We start from the raw sequence: 21,647 nt of genomic DNA, 5'->3' as shown, positions 1-21,647 counted from the left end.
AAGCGCGGGAGGAACATGAAAATTCCGAATAGGAAGGCCGGAGCCGAGATTCGAACCCACAGCAGTCTAGACTGTAAGGCAGACGTGTCCCATTACACTTAATGGAAAACGTATTCTTCAATGAACCAGACGTGACTGGGGACTTTTGTTTGGAACGAGCTTGGAATCCCGGACCTCAGAGCTGTGATGCGGCCGTGGTAACCACTTGGTCGCCGGTGGTGCCGCACCTGTTGTAAAGTTCTTCCGCAACTTCCGCAATGGTGGCGCTGTGGTGCCGAAGAAGACCGTTAAACCCGCAGTGTGCTGGGCTGGCTGTGATGCGAAGGGAGCACAGTGGAACTAACAAACGAACCATAATGGCGACTGCTGGCGGAACAGCAGATCCGGGATCAACAGCCCCGACAGGTATGTAGCCAGCACTCGTTTTTTACTCCGTTGATCGCAAATCACTCTACAAAGCCACCGGGGTGCCATTTCGTAGAGACGAGGAAGAGTTGGGGATGCGGTGCCTGTGAATTCGGCATGCCCCGGGAGGCTAGGCTGCTAAGCTAGCACCGAGCCGACCATATAAATGAACCGCCTCTTAGTTCGTTAGCTGTCTTATTGTAGTCAGTAAGTTGGCTGCGGCGAAGCTCAGTTGCACCAAAGAAGTCTGTTTATTCACTCTCGTCATATTATGCTAATAGGCTAGACCACTGTGGTCCGGTTGTCGTGTTTGGTTGTCAAACCGGTCATTTCTTTAGTGATGTAACGTCAAGAAAGCTGGATGAAAGGAGTGCATACTTGTTTGCTCCCATGTCGTTACTTGAAGTCAAATATGATGTGTTTGTGTTCCAAATAAGCAAATAACGGTAAGCTGCTACGTTGCCAAGTCACCCTTCCTACTCCTCATCGTCTTTCTGCTATTTCATGACAAACTAAAATTAAACATTTGCCTTATTCCACGCGAGCCCTCCATCTCTTTCCTTTTACACTTTCAGTCTTCAATTTGTGTTTTCTTAATATTTGAATGTTCACTTCACTGTCGTGCAATTGTATTCAAGCAGGCTTTGGTTGTTTTTCCTGCCTTCTATGTTTTATTGATTGTTTTTTTTTTCTCCCCCCTTCGCTGATAAAAAAAAAAAAGCACATGACGATGACATTGTATGACATTATTTAAGAATTTCCCTTTTGGTGTTTTCCCCTTCATGGACTTGCTTTACAGTGGTGCCCATGATTTACACGTTTAATTTGGTCATTGACCATGATCATAACTCAATTTACCCGTTTCCCAAATCTAGTTTTTCCTTTGAAATTAATTGAAATGCCATTCATGCCATTCAAAAAACCAACATTTTTGTTACACGTTTGTAGTAAGGCAAATAGTACTGTTTTATTCGAAAGGTTGTAATAAAGCAAAAAAGAAGTTAAAGTGCAATTACTGTTGTATTGTTGTGTTGGATGCTTTCATTTGAAGCAGTTGCCTAGTGAGTGATGTCAGGAGCTGGAGTTGGGTTGCTGGGTGTTTGTTCAATGTGAGCATCTGGGTGTGAGTTGTGGCCAACAGCAGGTCATTGCGAGAAGTTTCATTCTGTATTTGTGTATTTGACTGCTTGTGCCGTGCAATAAGCAGCTGACAGTACATTTGCCGACTTTGGCTCTCCTTGCCCACATCCAAGGGCATGCATTACAGTAACTTAATTGCTCCATATATTTATTTTTCACTTCCTCGAGTTGTTGGACCTCGAGCAGCAATGTATCCGAAGCTTGCTCATTCCTCAAATTCTGGCTCACAACACAAATAAAAAATAAAAAAAAACAACCAAGCGGTGGCTCATTACTCAAAAAAATAAGTTGCGGCACTCTGAAGTCAAGGTACCACTGTATTTCTCTTGATTTTTTGCTCAGCATTATCTGGCATCAATTTCCATAGAAGTAATAGAAATAAATATATTTTCCTAAAATAAGTGCTTCCTCTTAAAAAAAAAAAGTCCCTTTTTTCAAAATATGCACGTAAATACGATCCTTAATTAATTAACATTTGAAATGTTTCTCCATTTTACGTCATAAAATTAGCCATCAAACATGGCTCAGAGCGTCCCTATATTTGTTGTCAGCTCTCAGACTTCTCATGTGGAGTTGTACAGGTGAGGCAAGGTGACATCTCCAAAGTATTTGCATACCTCGGGTCAAGAGTTTACAGCATGTTGATAAATCACTGCTTTAGCAACGTATAAATGAGCAGCATGTCTTTGGCAATGCTCAGCATGATTGATTCCGTGATTGCTCATGTCGTCTGCTTCTTGGCAAGGATTACAGTCACTAGTCACGTTTTTGAAAAATAGTCCCCAGATAGATTGGAAAAGTTGCTAAATATAGCTGCCAAATGGCTAAGTTGGCAACACTGACTACTTTTGTAAGCTAGCTGTTCACAGCCGTTTTGTCAGTGTAAGCAGTGGCAAAACGTTTTGATCTACTACAAAAAATGTGAATTAATCAATAAAATGGTCTCATCTCTTTCCTTTTACATGTTAAGTAAAAAAATTTTGTTCTTCTTGTGTGTTCAATTAGGTGTCACGCTAAGCTTTTTGAGTAGCCACCCTCCCCTTTTGTGTTCTATTTATGTTTTATTGAAGCATGTAGTAATATGAGGAATTAATGCCAGTCATTTTTTAAATGGCAACAGTACACACTGGTTGCCAGTGGGAAGTTAAAACGCTTTCTAACGTTTTACATTTCCTGGAACCCCTCATACAGGGTGGGAAATCGTTTTCCTTGCAAGGACTTCCAGTGTTTGTATAGCCTCCAGAGGAAACAATCGATTAAAATTTCATCAGAATTTGTGGGTCAAATGTTGTTGGACTTTTTGTGAGAGTTCTTCTGAAGCGTCGTTAGTGTTTAAATTGCACGGTGGGCCAGATCATGTTGTCCCACTCATGTTAAACCATTCAGAAATGTGGCACTTACTCATTTTCTCATGCGCACTGGACTATTTCATCTCTGTATAGAGCACAAATAGTCGCGTACTGTAATGATAGCTTTACGAGCATGCTGCCAAATCACATCAGCCCAGTTTCCAAATCAAGACAAGACCATTTATACTTATTCTCTCCTCATAGGCTGCAAATGTGAGGGGAAAGTGCATGGCCTATATTGCCATGTAAAGGCTGCAGGCTCTATGTGTTAAACTGCCAGGGATTGTTTCATATAGTGAGTAACAGATGGTTCATCTATTGTCAACGGTCCTAATTGGGTTAGTCTGCTTTTTTACACCAAGTCTGCAGCACCATGTGTGGCATTAGCTTGTTGTACACACTCCAAACTTTAAAAACAAGTTACAACAAATATAAATATTGGTTTCCAAGTTGTTGTAATTTCTAAAGAATTTGTAAGGAATAATCCAAAGTGAATTCATCGGTTCCAGGCTCACTGTCTTTTGAAATCATCAAATCTGTATTACCTGTACAGACAGTGTTATAAATGACATTTTAACATTCCTACCTGACATACTAGTATAAACTCAAGTTGACTACTGTGAAATATAACCAAAATGAAGTAAAACTACTCACCTGACAGACATGGGAATACCGTCACCTAATGGTATTTTCTAGGTATTGATGGAGTTAACTTGTATGTCTGTTAGTGGGCAGCATATGAACAGTATACAAGTTAGCCTCTTAGCATAATTGCCCAAGTCATTTTTAAGGCTAACGATTTCTGATTCGCTTGTTATCACCACACATTTCCTCTTTACCATCACTGGTGCCCGACTGTGGTTGCATTGTTAAAAAAAAAAAAGCAAATAAATTGTGAAGAAAATCTTAGTTTAGAGCCGATGCCTCGTGCAATCTGCTGATGGTTTGAACTTCCAAGTTTTATTTTACTTTTGAGGCTTTTTCCAGACAATTGCTTGAATTTCGAACTGTACCCAATTTTGAGGTTTACAATTTTGTCCGTTTCACTGCATTCTCCTTGTAATGTATTTAAAGAATTGATAGAAATGAATGGCAAAAATATCAATCACAGTTTCTTTTAGGCCTTGATGTTGTTATCAAATATTGGTTTTGAAGCCATGTCCTGCTTTCCAGATGTTAGGACTCATTTCTGGAGGAGAGCGCTGCAGCGAGGTACTGGCATGGGCTTGTTTCTGGATGTGTGAAAAGAAACTGCACTGCGAGTGATGCTCTTATACTTAATAAAAGGGTTAGCAAAATGATTCTTGTTGTTTACCAGTGGAATAAACCGCAGTGTGGCTATGCCAATAGCAAGCAGATGACTCTGCCTTATTAACAACCTCTTGGTTTGGACTACCCTCTCTGTCTGTGAACGCATCCTGGAGTGTTCCTACAGGTGTACAATGCTCTCAGCATCCTTTTGCATGTATTTACCTGCGGCACTGTTGCATTGAGGTAGCTGTTGCCACTGGTTACAGCCAAGAGGTGCTCTCAGGGTGGGCGAGAAAGTACTGTAGTATTCAAGGCAACAATTATGTAAGAAAATCATGTTTAAAACTATTTCTCTGAATTCCTAATTCACTTTGCGGTGTCCAGCCAACAAAGACATCTTCATATGTCTGTTTGGTTCAAATAGTACAAAAATAAGTTGGTTGTGGATGAAAATAGCGGTTAGCCTCGTTAGCTTCAGCTTTTCTACTTGCTGCTAGTATGAAAATATTCATACCAGCGGGATTTCTGGCGAAGAACGAGAGTAGCACCGGGCGGTAAAACTCGATCTCCATCGCCAAAATTTTACGTCCAATAATGTGCGGGAAACAACAAGTGTGTGATACAAGAACTTTATTCATATCACAACACACATCATCACGACAATTGTCAGTTTGCGACACTGTATCACAACATTTGTCGCAGTAATATGCTACCAGCGTGTGGAAATATTTTACCTAAAATGAGACTGGTAGCATGCTCACTTGATAAATGTGCAAGTTTATCCCCAGAAACAATAAAAGCAGTGGGTGTTCTAGGGTGGGGCCAGGGTGGCAAGTGCCCCCCTTAATTGGTCCTGTAGTTCAGCTTTCACAGCAGGATGGCAATGCCGATCATCTGTGGGCGGAATGTGTGTAGCACAATGTGCGTATTTGCATGTAATTTTGCATTAAACAAACAAAAAAACTACTATGTACCTAACAGTACAGTGACCAAACCCCTCAAAAAACAGTGTTTCCATACGTGGGATGACGCTTTCTTACAAAAATCCACCAAAATTTGCTTTGGAGCAGAAGCAGACGCCATCATACACTGCAGAACAGTCCTCCCCATGTGCACAAGTATTGTGGAGCAATTCAAAATGGCTGCGCCCATAAACACATGGGGTAAACATTTGTGGAATTTATTTTTTTCCTTTCAAGTAAATGAGGCGTGGCAGCAGTTGCAGCTCTCGTCAGAATAAAGTAGCATGTTGTTCTTTGATTGGTTGTGATTCGAATACGAAAATTCAAGATTCGGCGTCTATTTTTTATGTATTAATTTATTTTTCTCCTCCCCCCCCACTCGTGAGTTGAGCCGACCCACAACAGACTCGTTTGCAACTCTCGTTGAACAGAATTTTCAGGAAATTTTCACTTTTCATATGGAAAAGTGACTGTGTTGTTTGTATACCAAAATTCAAGTGTAAAATAATTAAAAAACCCAATAAATCTTACGTTACTGCCTTTTTCTGAAAATGTGTTTGTGAGCAAGCTGTTCTTCACTTCCTCCATTAGGTAACAGTGGGACTAATTTACAGAATAACCACCTCACGAGTTTCTCTGCTAGTGGCTTGGGAGCTAGGCTGGCTGAAGTTTCAGGGCAAAAGAGCCTCTTTTAAGCAGTGGCCGAAGCACTATAACACGAAAGTTAAAACTGTTATAAATTCTGAAAAAGTGCTTATTTCTCCTTTAACCCTGTATTTTACTATTGGACAAAACGGTAGCATGGGAAAGGGTGGCGCTCCTCCTCCTGTGTGTTACTAATGATGCCTGCTTGCTGTGGTCAATGTCATTGGATTAATAGTAGATTCATGTTTGTATGATCGTTTAGGAAAAAAAGACTTTTCACAGTTCTTGCTGATAGTACAGACTTCCAATCTGCAGTAGAAGCTGTGTTTTGTTAATGAAGGTGGTAATTGCAGAAAGCACCTCAGGGAGATCCTGAATCTGGAGCAACCAGCTCAGGGGAGAAGTAGTTCCAGTTTGCACCGAGCTGCTGGTATCAGAATCAGTCGTTGGTAAATGTGGCCACATTTAGGTCTGGACTCATCATTGACCTCATTTGTCATCAACAGCATCCGGTGCTGGAAATAGCTCATTAACCAGCAGATGCTTAACCGATTTTCCCGAACACAGGACAAAATGAAACTGTGTTGCTCATGTTGTGAATCCAAGTTTGATTTGTCTTTTAGGGACCAGTGGGATCTTCAAAGGAGGCCCTTCAGAGGTAAGGATACACCCTGGACAGAACACCTGTCAATCCGTGTTGACACGTTGAGGCAGAAAACCATTCTTACTAAAAGGCTATTGAGATTCCTAACTAAAACGCCTGTGCGCGCGCACGCACGCACGCACACACACACACACACACACACACACACATTATGTTGGTTTTATATATTGTATTTATATATATATATATATATATATGTGTGTATAATCCATCCATCCATCGATTTTCTGTACTGCTTATTGTGTGTGTGTTTTTTTAAATTTATTTATTTTTACATTTGAGAGAAAATGATTGCGCCCTGCTACTAGTACCATACACTCTTTTTACAGCTGTGAAATCTGATCCATGGTGAATGTGTATTGGTCATTGGAAAAAGCAAAAGTATTTCTTGATAGCTAGTATAGGAACACATGAAGAGATTACCGTTGGTATTTTGTTCTCGTTCATGCGTTCACCCAAATGTCTTTTGTAACTCCTCAATCCTCATAACCATTAGTCCAGAGCCATTCTCAATCATATCAAGAATCCGATTGTTTGTCCAATTTACTGTTGTAAATTAACATGTAAATATGTAAGTATATCACTTTGTTGTCTGCAGCTAGGTCGATATTGCAAATGAGAATCTGTTTTCAATTGCATTACCAGGATAGTTAAAGGTTAAAATAATAATAAATGAAATACAAATGAACTATTTTATGAAAGTTGACTGAATTTTTTTAGAAACATTTATTGATTTTGTTATAACAAATCACTTCCCAGTGCATTTTGACAAAGAATAGTATAGTGACTATAAATTTCTGTAATTTGACAAAACTGTGGTTTGATCATCACAAAAAAATCCATTCACTGAGACTCATAGCTTGCCTTTGTAGAATTTTCATTTGAGTCACGGGCTCTTGTGAAAAAGCGCTGCTATGCTATCAAAAAAGCTTCCATTGGCTTCAGTTTTTTGGCGCGTTCGTTCGCTGTTAGCTTGTCGTAGTTAGCATGTTTCGTCTGGTAGTGCCTCTTAATATTAAATTCTTTGAAAAGAGCCAGTCTCTTAGCAAATTAGGCAGACACAGTTGTTTCGTATGTCAGTAAAAAAATCCACTCCTCCTGGACACGGCGGTCCTCGTTGTCAACTTTCCTCTTTTTAGTTTCAGTTGCCATTTTAGAAATGGTCTTAAAACATACCATAGGGGTAAAAGTTCACACAGGGGTCACTCGACGAGAGTGCAGCCACAGGTCTACTGCCACCCTCTGGGGAAATATAAAATGGCTGTTTTTTGTATGTGTGTATTGTTTACTGTGGTAAACTGTGCTGGCAGGCCACATATTATTGATTTTATAACATGATGCTTCGGGCCGGAGGAAATTTGGACATGGGCCGGACTTTGGGCATGCCTGATTTAGTTGTCCACAAAGCTATTATTCTGTAATATGGGCGTGGCATACGGTTCACTCAAGTATAACACTTTTTGCTCAACTCAAATTCATTTCTAGAGCAGCCGCAGCCGAAACAAAGTGCTGTACTTGAATAAAATCTAACATTATATAAAAACAATAAATATATCAGTAAAAATGTTAAAATAAAAAGACACTAAAACAAGAGTTCAAGAGCGTCTCATGCTGTGTTGAAAGGCAAAGGATAAAAATGGGTTTTAAGGTGGGTTTTTAGAACAAAAGCTTGTCATTAGTGAAATTTCACCATCCAGCTGTATGTTTTTCCTAACCGTTTGGCCACACATTTTCCTTAAATGTAACTGTAACACAAGGCATTTGTCTCTCTCTTGTCTGAACTCTAGGGGCACTATGTAAAAGGAGCATAGTGGAACCTCACTATTCGCAGGGGATAGGGACAAACCCGACTGCAAAACTACTAATTGCTGCTCATTATAATTGCATTAGGGGGAAAATTAAAAAAAAAAATTTTTTTTACCTCCAAATCTCAGGGGCTTGCGGAAGCGGAAAACAATTCCGCGAATAGGTGAATCCGTGAACGCCAAACTGCGAATATGGGGGGCGGTCACTGTACGTTGCTACGAGACAAAGAAGAATTACCACCATTGCTCGTGTATAATGCGCTCCCATGTATAATACGCACCCCCAAAGTTGACCTCAAAATTCTGGGAAACCCTTCTACCTATGTATAATGATTTTGCTTCTACCCATATGATCAAAGCATGAAGTATTCTCTGTATTTTGTTAGTTGTTTTCAAATAATTATTCTGAAGTTAAACACTTATTTGAACACGTAATCTTTTTTTTTTTTTTTTTTTTTTTTTTTTTTAATATGTACTTGCTCTTATTTTGAAATTAACAGCCCAAGTTTTATTTAGTAAATTGGAAAACACACAGTTGTGCTCATATGTCTGATTACCCAGGCAGAATTTGTAAGATGGGTACAATTCTTGAAAGAAAACATGAAGGACCAGGCAAAACACATTTAATTTTATTTTAATGGGATTCAAATTAAATGGTCAAGCATTTCAGAAAAGCATTATCATTAAACAAAACATAACCATAAAGAAATGAATGATGGTTGTTGTTCAGTCATTCATATTTAATAAATAATATATATATTTCAGAAATTCTGCCAGATTATGTAAATTTATGAGCACAGCTGTACATATATGCAGTCATATGTACCCCTGTCATAATGGAATGAAAATGTAGGCTACACTTTTTTTATAACCACTAGGTGGCGGTGGTATTTTGGATTGAAAGTGTACAGCTTTCTCATAACCTCTAGATGACGGCATACATTTATAAAATGTGAAAGTTTACATTTGTCCCTATACCTATGTATAATGCGCACTATTGACTTCTGTTTTTTTGGGGGGTGGGATGTGCATTATACATGAGAAATTACGGTAAATTAATAATTTAAAAATAGGGTTGACATTGTTGTTTTAATTTGTAGTGGTGTCAGACTTAGATTCTCAAATGTTGTTTGGTCACATAGCTGAAAAAGGTAACCACAAATTTTGTTTTGCAATAAATGTTATATTAATACCTCTGTGACATAGCCAATCATTACAGCGCATTGTCATCCTTGTAAAGGCATCCCATGTATTAATCTATTAGGTTGTATGTGTGGTACACAGTAGACTGACTTCAAGGAAAAGCTTACACACATCCAGCTTGCACCATCGCTTATTTGAAAGCCCTCTCTTCTCCTCTGTTCAGATGCCTGGCTCATCAGGCACCACTCAAATTATGAAGAAGACCATCGGCCACCGGGGAGTTGAGACCACCACCGGAGAGACCACCTACAAAAAGGTTAGAGCTGGGTTTTTGATGGGGTCAGTGACACCGGTTGACTGACACCAGCAACAGCATTATTTGTTCCACTTTGCTAACAAGTTTCTTCCTCTCACTTGCGCAGACGACTTCCTCTGCCCTCAAAGGTGCCATTCAGTTGGGCATCACTCACACGGTGGGCAGCTTGAGTCAGAAGGCCGAGAGGGATGTGCTCATGCAGGATTTTGTGGTTGTAGAAAGTATCTTTTTCCCCAGGTTGGTAGCACATAGGAAGTTTTACTGTATATAATATTCTTTTAAGTGGAGTCTCACTTCACCTTTGTTTGTTTCTTTCATTCCAGTGAAGGCAGTAACCTGACGCCAGCTCATCACTACAGCGACTTCCGTTTTAAAACATACGCTCCCATCGCCTTCCGTTACTTCAGAGAACTGTTTGGCATTCGGCCAGATGACTACCTGGTTAGTACTTGAAGCAGTTCACAAAATATTCAGAAAAACAGATGTTGCAGTATCCCTCTCCAAACTCCTTTTAAATTAGTAGTACTAAACATAATTGAGGCGTCTCTTAATATCCTTTGATCTAATCTTAGCGGACTGCTCTTTTTATTCAAGTATTCTCTGTGTAACGAGCCACTGATTGAGCTCTCCAACCCTGGAGCCAGCGGATCCCTCTTCTATGTCTCCAGTGATGACGAGTTCATCATTAAAACTGTTCAGCACAAAGAGGCAGAGTTTCTCCAGAAGCTGCTTCCTGGATACTTCATGGTAACATGAACAATACCCCCACACACACCCCGCCCCCATTAAAATGTTATTCTGGGCTTTAATTCTTACTCATTATTTCACCTAACTTGTTTTTCCGTCTAGAACATAAACCAAAACAAGCGCACACTGCTCCCCAAGTTCTACGGACTCTACTGCGTCCAGGCAGGGGGCAAGAATATTCGCATAGTTGTAATGAACAATCTTCTACCCCGGATCATCCCCATGCACCTCAAATATGACATGAAAGGATCTACTTACAAGAGACGGGCATCGCCTAAGGAGAGAGAGAAGGCTGTTCCCACGAACAAAGACCTTGACTTCATCCAGGATTTGCCCGATGGCCTGCAGCTGGAAGCAGATAACTACAATGCTCTCAGCAAGACAATACAGAGGGACTGTCTGGTGAGTCAGAGAGGGGTGTCCTTTGGCTTTTATTTATGGATGAAGCATTGAAAATTCTCTGCCTGTGTGGAAGTGCATTCGTATATTTCCTAAAATATTCAACAGCAGCAAACGCCATCAAATATTTCCTCACCTGGTCGCTTGGAGATGTTGCTTACCAAACTGCTTTACCAGCAATTTATTAGGAATGTGGCATTTAAAAAAGCATGGATCTTGATGTTTTTGAGAATTTTCCTTACAATAAAAAATCATACAGTGAACATCCGCCTATTTCCGGTTCGCTGTTTGCAAATTCATATTTGTTTGCACCATAAATTTCAACTTTACAAATGCTATGTCAGCTCTATGGGCATTGTGTATTTGTATCAGTAAGACTAAGCGGCAGGTTACTTTTTCCTTTAATAATTTACATATTTGTATGACATTTTATATTGAACTCCTATGTTCTCTAAAATAGAAGCTTTATCACTCAAGCTCTCAAGCGAGAACTTGTTATTGGGCAAAATTACTTACTACTCATTCGCTTAAATTGAGGGATGCTACCGTTCAAAGTATGGAAGTGCCTGGAGGCATCTCATACAGTATGTTGTATTAACAACTAATACATTGTAGAAGAGGAATAGAAATGATGAACAGTATAAGTATTAGAATTATATGCTGAATCACCGTGACCTTGCCTGTTGCAGTCTTTCTAGTTTGATGCATGAAAAACGATACAGATCAACCCACTCGTGATCACCACTTTGTAGCTGCCTTGCTGAGAATGTCAAATGCCAAGAGGGTTTGCATTTGCTTTTTTGCTCACAAAATAAAGCATGGGGTCAAAAGTCTTTAAAGGATGTGGTTTCTTGTGCCTGGTACACTTTTAGCTTTGGTATTTAAAATTGTGTGATTTAAAAGTCTGTGACTCTTATACATTTATTGGCGAGCCTGATTTCACAATACAGTAATCCCCTGAAATTCACTGGGTTAGGGACTAAGCCTGGCTGCGAGTAGCTAAAAAATAAGAAATAATCAAGAGAATCATTGCTTGTATTAATAGTTAAAACTGTAAATACCACAATATATAATTTCAAACTCATCATACAACATTAACCTTAAAAATAGATCGTTTACAGATTTTATTTAAAAAAAATGCACATGTACACGCACGTGACTCTTTCGCTTACGCTAACAACCCAGGCTAAACTTGGCTCCCTTCCGATCTACAAAGCTTGTCTCTTTGTCATAATGTATCACTTGCACATAATTCCTTGACACCGATGTACTTTTTTACTATAAGGGAGACCTTTGGTGCTATTTTCTAGCGTCTTTCAGAAGATGATAAAAATAATTCAATAGTACTTTTTGTACAATACTTATGTACAAAAAGTATTGAACTGCAATCAGTGTAAAAAAAAAAAAAGTTTGCATTGTACTCACCTCTCTTTATATTGTTGTGGCAGAACATGCTCATTTGATGAAAAGGGAGGGAAGTGCTGCAGTGGGATTTTGCACACGCATAAACACGCGTGCACACACACACAAGCCATCTCATGTTACTGGAAAGTACTCCAGTGTGTCATATAAAGTAGTGTTTATCTTTTTATATAATTCCTGACTTTAAAATGCAGACCATTTCAAGTTTGTATGTGTTAAAAAGCTCTTGCAGAGTTTCAAGATCATGGATTACAGTCTGCTGATGGGCATTCACAACATGGACCAGGCCAATCGGGAGCGGGAACGGGCCGGGGGCTATTCTGTGGACAGCGGGGGGTCGGAGGGAGCGGTGACGCCGGATCAACGGCGGCCTCAAGCCCAGAAAAGTCTTTACTGTACAGCCATGGAGTCCATCCAGGGGGAGGCTCGGGGGAAGGGCGCTTTGGATTCTGAAGACCAGTGAGTTTAATTGCTAAACCCTAAAATGTCGTTAATGTTTGGTTGGTAATTTGAAACCTGAATCATCCCTCATATTTTGGCTTTGCAGCATGGGAGGCATTCCAGCTCGTAATGGAAAAGGAGAGCGGTTACTCATCTACATCGGCATCATAGACATCCTCCAATCTTACAGGTTTCTGACTCAAGAGAAAATCGCTCATTGTGCTATTTTTATGCTGTTTGTGTAACATTATCTTCATCCTACGTTTTAGATTTGTGAAAAGGTTGGAGCACTCCTGGAAGGCACTGGTGCATGATGGGGTAAGAACCAGCACAACAGGAATAAAATTAGATGAAGAAATGTTGTCTGCAATGTTTAATCAAAGAACAGGAATAATTCCATTACCAAAAAAAGTTTGAGCGAAATCTATGCCTCAGAGTCACAGTGATCATTTTTCCACATGGACTAATGTTCCTGCAGACTCACGCACGACCTCGTGTATGAATTGGTTGCCTAGATGGCGCCAAGCAAAGTGGAAAGAGACTGAGAATGTCCAAAGTTTGGGATAATTTCACTATTAAAAAAAGAAGCGCAATGTGTCTTTTGCAAAGCAGAACTACTTAACGTACCACAACAGCACGTGTAAGATCGCCAACACAAGGTATAAATTGTAGATAATTTTATATAGCTTTCCACCGCAATTTAGAATGTACTGTAATACCCCTAGGCGGCACGGTGGCCGACTGGTTAGAGCGTCAGCCTCACAGTTCTGAGGACCCGGGTTCAATCCCCAGTCCCGCCTGTGTGGAGTTTGCATGTTCTCCCCGTGCCTGTGTGGGTTTTCTCCGGGCACTCCGGTTTCCTCCCACAACCCAAAAACATGCATTAATTGGAGACTCTAAATTGCCCGTAGGTGTGACTGTGAGTGCGAATGGTTGTTTGTTTGTATGTGCCCTGCGATTGGCTGGCAACCAGTTCAGGGTGTACCCCGCCTCCTGCCCGATGACAGCTGGGATTGGCTCCAGTACGCCCGCGACGCTAGTGAGGAGAAGCGCCTCAGAAAATGGATGGATGGATGGATGGATGGATGGATGTAATACCCCTAACAAATGGGAAGAGATTTGTCACAAAATTATTTGCACAAATATATCCATGATTTACATGTTTTTCACATTCACAAATATATCCGCGATTTACATGTTTTGTTAATATTCAATTCTGCTTGAGAATTGTTGGTGCATTTGTAGATCAGCGGGCACGTGCATTTATTTTTGAGACAAACGTAACACAGTTTTCAAGATATTCATACACACACAAGTTGAGAATATTCACACGTGTGGGAAGGCCCGTCCCTTCATCGCTAGGTTGTTGTCTCCGTTGATAACTTGACTGCAAGTCATTTTTATTGGACTCCAACAGTCTATGGTCCGAGCCTGCTGAAATCCCCGGTAAACTGACCGTGGCTGAACATGCTGGACACCCGGCAGCTCCGTCATTAGTAAGTAAAATGAAAAGAAAAGATACAAAAATCAGCTTATGATTAGTGTTTAAATAATAACTGTGGCTATCTCTCAATCATATATTTTATAGTCCATGTTCTCAACAGAGACAGCAACACTGCCGCCTAGCGGAAGGAAGGACCGGCCTTCCCACACGTGTGAATATGCTAAACTTGTGTGTGTGAGAGAATATCCTGAAAACTGTGTTACGTTGGTCTAAAAAATAAATGTGCGCCCTCTGATCCACAAATGCACTGTCAACAATTGACAAGCAGAATTATCCATCAATCCATCCATTTTCTGAGCCGTTTATCCTCACAAGGGTCGCGGGTGCGCCGGAGCCTATCCCAGCTATCATCGGGCAGGAGGCGGGGTACACCCTGAACTGGTTGCCAGCCAATCGCAGGGCACATACAAACAAACAACCATTCGCACACACATTCACAATTACGGCAATTTAGAGTTGTCAATTAACCTACCATGCATGTTTTTGGGATGTGGGAGGAAATCGGAGTGTCCGGAGAAAACCCACGCAGGCACGGGGAGAACATGCAAACTCCACACAGATGGGCCCGGGGATTGAACCCCGGGCCCCAGAACTGTGAGGCAGACGCTCTAATCAGTCGCCCACCGTGCCGCTACCCACAAGCAGTCAAAGATAAACACAGCTGAAACTTTATTTTATCGGAAACTAAATAAACACGTACTAAGCACAATTAGCAACAGCCGTAACTGACGTCCAGGGACTCAACCTGCAGATTGTCTAAACTGACAACAACCTAACAACAGCAAACTACTTTCACTTGCTGGCACACACGTCACTCACTAGACCAGGCTCCGGCCTTTTAAAGTCATACACTCTCAAAGTCACAGATGATATAGTGTGCAACGCGAGGATGGTGACTCCAAGTGGACAACAATGTCCGATTAATCGATGGGATAATCGGTAGAATAATGGATCTAAAAATATTCGATAGCTGCAGCTCTAGTTAGATCCTGCACAGCAGGAATAAAACAGCACGAAGAAATTGTTAATGTTTCTGTTCCATTGTAGGACACCGTTTCAGTTCACAGACCTGGCTTTTACGCAGAGCGCTTCCAGCAGTTCATGTGTAACACCGTGTTCAGGAAAATTCCTCGTAAGTGTGTTTTGTTTTTAAAGTTACTTACAAAGAGGGATATCTTGGTGCTTTATTAGCACAAGAAATGCTGGGCTATTCAATAGTACATCCTCTGTCCTCTGTAGTAAAGCCTTCCCCATCTAAGAAGAGCCGTGGTGGAGGTCAAGCGGGGCTTAGGAGGGCTCCCACCCTGGGAGCTCCCACCCCACTCTTACACGCAATGGGGCAGTCAGCTATGGACCCCAGACTTGTTTACCATCCCCATTTTAAAAGCACAGAGTCAGAAACCGACAATGGTAAGAACGGAAGCGACCAGAGACATGGTCAAGTTGGCATTTGCAGCAATTCCGTTCCCTAATTTAGATTTTGCTTTTAGTAGTTCAGCCAGGCAGACCGGATCTGGTTCCCAGGACCCCACCACTGCATGACATCCCGGCTGACTGCGAGGCCAATCTGTCCACCTCGTCTGTAGGCAGCCTAGAACTTGCTTCCTCTCCTCCCCTTAGGTAAAAACATCACCAAAGTAATTCTTTTTAATCCTCCTAGTCCCGTGATTCCCAACCTTTGTGCTAATGTGCAGCGATTGATAGTTAGGTGTGCCGTGGGAAACAAGTCATGTAAATTTTCTTCATCTATCTATCTATGCCAGCGCCATATAGTGGCAGCTGAACAACTAAATGCTCTTCCACTAGATGGTAGAAGTTACAAGTAAGGTGTGTGTTCCTGTTGCCGTTCAAGCAACAATTATAAATAGATTTCAGTATATTTTTGTTTCATGGTCTGCTGTAACATTTTTGTAATGTAAAATATGTGCCTTGGTTCAAAAGTTGGGAAATACTGTCGTAGTCTACTGTCAATCTGTGTTTTCAATAACATCTGGTCTGACATGTAGGTCTGTCGGGGTGGAGGTGCACAAATCAGCTCACACAGACTACGACCAGGGTGCTTTTCACAGGTAGCGTCACACAAAAAGCAACCTTTAACATGCACTTTTTTTTTTCCCCCATGTGGTTTATTAGGTTTGATTGTTTATTTTCCAGCTTCGAGGTTGAGGGCAGTGCAGATCATTCTGGCCACCTGTCTGGAAGTGAAGATGTAGTTTCGCTATCTGACATCATCCCTGAGACCAACATCAATTTCGTATGTCAGACTACTAGCATCCTAAAACCCAGAGATTATACAGGATGTTCCAAAAAATTTGATTCATTTCGTAGCGTGATGTGAAAGCCAGTTCTCACTCAAATGGTCTTGAATTTGTGACGCTTCGTTAACTCGGTCATAACATCTACATATGTTTCGATGTGTGTTAGAATTTCGATTAACGCACTACAGAGGAGAATTTCGATTAACGCACTACGATGCACCGCTGCATTTTTGTGGTTTGGCATTCACCTATTCTGGTTTATTTTTGGGGGGGGCTATCCTTCTTTATTGGCTATTAAACTCGCTTATTGTTGCTTTTGTGGTGAGGCCAAAGTCATGTCTAATAGAAAAATACTGCTATGGCACCATCTTGTGGCAAACTAGTGCCAAGGAACTGTTCATGAGACGAGAGGGGCTTGATAAAGTCAGGCCATAGCCTTTTTAATAGAAAAGAGAGCTTGGCTGCCATCTTGTGGTATCAAGGTTAGTACAAAGCTTTTTGGTGGACATCAAGTACTCTTGAATTTTTTTGCTGTTCGCAACAGGGCTCAGTTCCTATCCCCCACGAATAGCGGGGGAATACCATATTCATAGAAGTTAGGGTTATTCGGCTTTCAGGGGAAACCTGTAAAGTTTACAGCAAATTTTAGATTCATCCTAAAATTTCACTTAACTTTTTGTTGGAATAGTGTATATTATTTGTTGACATAAATCCTATTTAAATTTGTTTACCTAGGACATGCAGTGATTAAAATATTCATAATTAAACAATTTGGAACACCCTGTACTGTATATGACTCGTAACCTGAAGCACTTCAGCTGCATTTTCTCATGTTGATTTTGTTTTATCCTCCCAGTAAGCAAACAGATGTGCCATTGAAAGAGGAGACATGCCTGGAGAATGCGAGGTGGGCAGAGTGATGGATAAATGAAAGCCACCCATCCAAGTTGGAATCCCTTCACGTGTTTCCCCAGCACTCCCATTTTATACAGACAGAAGGGACGCTGGTGGAAACACCCTGGTGGAGGTTGTCACGACGAGAAAACGCAGAGATGCGCGCCACATGCTTGTGTGTTCGTGCGTGTTGTCTTTCCCAGCCATGAACACTGTCACACAATGTCCCAAATCACCAGGAATATGGGTTATGACCACAATTATTTCTTTATATGGATGATTTAGAATTTATTTCCCCCTGTCTGAGGATCATGAGTGTAGTGAAAGGGTGATTAGTCACTTTTCGAAGCATTGAGTGGAGTGTGTGTGTGGGCACAGACGGGAGCAGTACACTGAAGTGAGTGAGTGGGATCATAGTTGTCACTCCTTTATTTTAGTCTTCCTTCCCCACCTTTCATAGAATGTGTCTTATTAACATGGAAGAATGCGCTGAACGCACAACCCCCCCCCCCCCCCTCCCCCCCAATATGACCATATGTGCTAAATATTTGTATCGGAATGGGTGAGGATAAGCGGTAAAGTGGATGGATGGATGGTTGATGAGAAGAGCAGTTGGCAGCCACTAGGTGAAGTATCAAGCCTTCATGCCTTCCCCCACGATCCATTTTTGTCCTCTCGTCCAACGTGATGCTGAACTGACTTTTTCTTTTAACAGTGAAACACAAAATTGCCTTATCACTACAGCGGAAACCATCCAGCAACCATGTACGTGTCTTTGTCGGCAGACAATTTGTCTGTGTTTTGGAAAGTATTTTCATGCCAATAACACAATCCTTTTTTGTCCCGTATCTGGGCCACACTGGGAAAAAAATGAGATAAAGATGTTAAAGTCATAATTTTAGTGACTGAATGTCAAAGTCATCCAGGTAAAACAAAAGTTGAATCGAAGCAACCGGACTCTTGGTTCCGAGAAAAGTCCAGTTGCCGCACTGATTTAAAGACTGAATGTCAAATATTCCTTGCGGACCTGAATGCAACACACTGAGACCAGCAGCCACTGTCTTTTCTCTAGAAACCTACTATAGATCATCAGATGGTATTGTTAAATAGTAGTTAAAAACATTTCCTTGACAAAATCCTCTTGAGGCAAATACCAACTTTTTATTGCAATATGCTTTATTCATGAATCATTTTAGTTGCAAATGTATCATATTTTTTAAATATAATTATAAAATTGCAACTTTATTCTTGATTGCCACTTTTCTCTTCAAAATAGAAAAAGTCGCAATCTTATGAGAAAAAATTACTTAAAATTGAAACTTAATTGTAAAAATACATCAATTCTTGTGACGACATTTTTTTTCCTCGTAATTGTTTATCATTAAGATTGCAACTTATCAAAATAGAGAAGTCACAGTCTTATAAGGAAAAAAACTAACTGAATAGTTTTGTTTCTTGTAAAATAGTTTATCCCCAAATTCCAACCTAATTCTCAAGAAATTACTGTTTTAAAATTACTTTTTTCCCCTCATAAAATAGCATCTTTGTTCTTCAGATTCTTTTCTCGTAAAATTCCATTTTTTTCACGTAATACAACTTTATTCTCACAGTGTTATTTTCCTTGGCAGTGTGGCCCTAATACTCGCTTCTACTGTTTGGTTATTAAGTGTTTAAAAGGATCATAATGTCAAGATTTAGTCGAACATTTTGGTAAATTGGATTTTTATTTGAAATTGTTTTCCGAAGAGCTGCCATGTTGCAATGTGTATAAAGTCGGCTGATTTGTGTAGGTCGGCTGCCGGCTTTGCAAATTGCCAACACTGGTCAACTGCGAGCTGTATTGTTATTTGGAATGTGTCCTCAAGATGCCAGAAAATCACACACTCTGGTTCCTTCTGTGCAGTGTTTCCCAACATTTATTGAGCCAAGAAACATTAAACAAAAATGTCACAAAAAGTATATATAACTGAAATAATGATCTTGTATGAGTGGGAACAGTTGGCTACACAGGTTAATTGTACCTTCTGCCATCTAGTGGAAGAATATTTAATTGTGCGGCTTGTCACAAAATGGTAACCCCCCACAATTCTCGCTGTGAATAGTAAAACAAAAACGTATACGCTGCCCCCAAAAATGCTTAAAATTGGTTAAAGTCTAAACTTTAAACACACCACAAATGTATGAGCCCAAAGACAATTTAGAATAATTTCAAACTCATGTTTACAGATATTGTTTAAAAACAAAAAGAAAAATGCCCCGAAAGTGTGAGGATGCTGGTGTGTATGTTGCTGTTTCAAACAATATCCAAATCCCTGTGGTTTGTTAGCATGAGCTTTTTTACTAGCCACTCAACAGAGCAGTACCATGCAGCAATGACACACTGTACCTTCTGCTAACAACCCAGTCTAAACTTGGCTCCTCGACATACAAAGCTCTTAGAACTGTCGACATGCATCACTTCAACATTCATTCGTTACTTCTTTGACACCAATTACTGCTTTCCTATTGGACGGGGATTTGGTGGCATCCTAGGGCGTTTCACCGAGTGCAAACGAAACAAGTTATTGTTTTTCAGCAAATAGATCCCATAGGGGGAAAAAGGCAAATAGGAGAGGATTCACTGTACATTGCTGGCATAGATGGCTAAGGGTACATTATTTATGTGAATAAATTATCATTTTGGTCCAATTAAGTGAAATTGGATAGTTTCCCATGGCTCAGTGGTTGGTAATCGCTGCTTTAAAGCACCTACGCTCATACAACAAATGAATGATAAATGTCTGTTGATCATTTCTGCTGGTTACAGAAATGACAACCTGCCTAAATCCACTCCTGGACCAATATTATTGTTGTTATTAACCTGGTGTGTAAAATTTTTTTTGTATTGTACTGTATTTAGTGTTCATAAAACATCAGCTTTTGCTTTTATTTTGTTTTTTGTCGTTTTTTTTGTTTGTTTGTTTGTTTTGTTTTTTAACCCCTGTTCTGATTTACACGGGTGAAATTTCTCATCCAGTCACTATTACCAAGTGACTTGAGCAAGATGTCATCTCATCTACTCTAGTATAGCTACATGGTCTCTGCAGGGGCGGCACGGTGGGCGACTGGTTAGAGCGTCGGCCTCACAGTTCTGAGGACCCGGGTTCGATCCCCGGCCTCACCTGTGTGGAGTTTGCATGTTCTCCCTGTGCCTGCGTGGGTTTTCTCCGGGCACTCCGGTTTCCACCCACGTCCCAGTTCAGTTCAAAGTGTGTTTTCTAAGCCCGTCAGTGCACCAAAGAGAGGAACGGAACAGATAGTTGACTTTAGGAAAAGTTCAAGATCCACTTGTGTTTATGGTAATAACACTGGTTTTACCTGTGTTGAAGGATCTATTTTGAAACTGGAATTTTTTGTTTTGCTAAATAGTGTCATGTCTGATAAGCTATATCTGACATTTAGCCAGTCACTTGTTTTTCAAGTTTGTTTAGTGACTGGAGATGTATAGTGTTTCATCCCCACATTCCTGTGACATTCAAATGTAATGTACTGCGTTTGTGGTAGCGTGTAGATCAGTCTTATTAATAGTTTTGGTCTAGTCGAGGTCTTTGTGGTGTTGAAGCAGAAATGGAAAATGTCCATTTAAATTGCAAGCTTGTGTTTTGTTTCGTTGTATTCTGACGGGTGGTGCAGTGTAATGGCTGGATGCAATCGCTCTCTGCATGACACTGCTGCACAAGTGAAATATCTTCCTCTGGTGCTTCGGTATGGCGACACTACATTTTGATCAGCTTGAATGCCGTATGAACCACAATCTGCCACTGCTCACTATACAGAGGAGTATATTTATTTGAAGACTTGGCTGGAAATAAAAGAAATAGCGTGATTGTACTATCCAGAAGGATTTCTAAAACTATTATATATGAAGAGGGAGTGTGCGACAACTTCAACTTTTATATGTCAGATTGTGATACGTTTCTGTTCTCTCCATAACAGATCTGGGCTGTTAATCTCCCATGCTTTTTTTTTTTTCCTACATGAATGTTTCACATGAGCCAATAATGCTGGTTGTCCGATATGCTTCAATGACTATATTTCTACAAAATGTGTGTACAAAAATATTGTATAATTGTATAATGTACATAGAAGTCACTGAAATGCCTTCTCATGCAATATGTGCTGCCTGTTTTCATGCATTCAAAGGATTAAACACGTTTTGTAAATCTTCTTGTTGGTCCCCCTTAAGTGTCAATTTCATGTCAGAGATGTCTTTCATACTACCTCCAAAGCCATAAAATTATTGGAGTGACTTTGTCCCGTCTG

At 40.4% G+C, this 21,647-nt stretch overlaps 1 protein-coding gene across 2 annotated transcripts; it reads left to right on the top strand.

Annotated features, from left to right (window-relative positions):
- The first annotated feature begins 310 nt into the window (after positions 1 to 310).
- On the top strand, positions 311 to 21,573 carry LOC133401260 (phosphatidylinositol 4-phosphate 5-kinase type-1 alpha-like). 2 transcript variants are annotated; one of them, XM_061673998.1, is made up of 16 exons: positions 311 to 405; positions 6,376 to 6,410; positions 9,588 to 9,680; positions 9,787 to 9,917; positions 10,004 to 10,121; positions 10,275 to 10,427; positions 10,530 to 10,829; positions 12,472 to 12,707; positions 12,796 to 12,879; positions 12,959 to 13,007; positions 15,241 to 15,325; positions 15,433 to 15,603; positions 15,687 to 15,813; positions 16,200 to 16,262; positions 16,348 to 16,447; positions 17,308 to 21,573. In XM_061673998.1, the coding sequence occupies exons 1-16, from the start codon at positions 318 to 320 to the stop codon at positions 17,308 to 17,310; spliced, it is 1,836 nt and encodes a 611-aa protein (XP_061529982.1). In that variant the 5' UTR covers positions 311 to 317; the 3' UTR covers positions 17,311 to 21,573. The 2 variants fall into 2 exon arrangements, with proteins under 2 accessions (XP_061529982.1, XP_061529981.1); XM_061673997.1 differs by having other exon boundaries at positions 15,684 to 15,813.
- Positions 21,574 to 21,647: the final 74 nt, after the last annotated feature.

The sequence above is a fragment of the Phycodurus eques genome, chromosome 4 (genome assembly GCF_024500275.1).
Source record: "Phycodurus eques isolate BA_2022a chromosome 4, UOR_Pequ_1.1, whole genome shotgun sequence".
In the NCBI taxonomy this organism is placed as follows: Eukaryota; Metazoa; Chordata; class Actinopteri; order Syngnathiformes; family Syngnathidae; genus Phycodurus; species Phycodurus eques.
Note: the sequence above shows the minus strand (reverse complement) of the source record. Positions and strands in the feature narration are given on the sequence as shown.

Excerpts from the sequence above, each read along its gene's own strand:
- LOC133401260 (XM_061673997.1), top strand. The coding sequence starts at position 318 with ATGCGAAGGGAGCACAGTGGAACTAACAAACGAACCATAATGGCGACT. Across the intron at positions 10,830-12,471 it reads CAATACAGAGGGACTGTCTG|CTCTTGCAGAGTTTCAAGAT; the intron begins GTGAGTCAGAGA and ends TGTGTTAAAAAG. Across the intron at positions 13,008-15,240 it reads AGGCACTGGTGCATGATGGG|GACACCGTTTCAGTTCACAG; the intron begins GTAAGAACCAGC and ends GTTCCATTGTAG.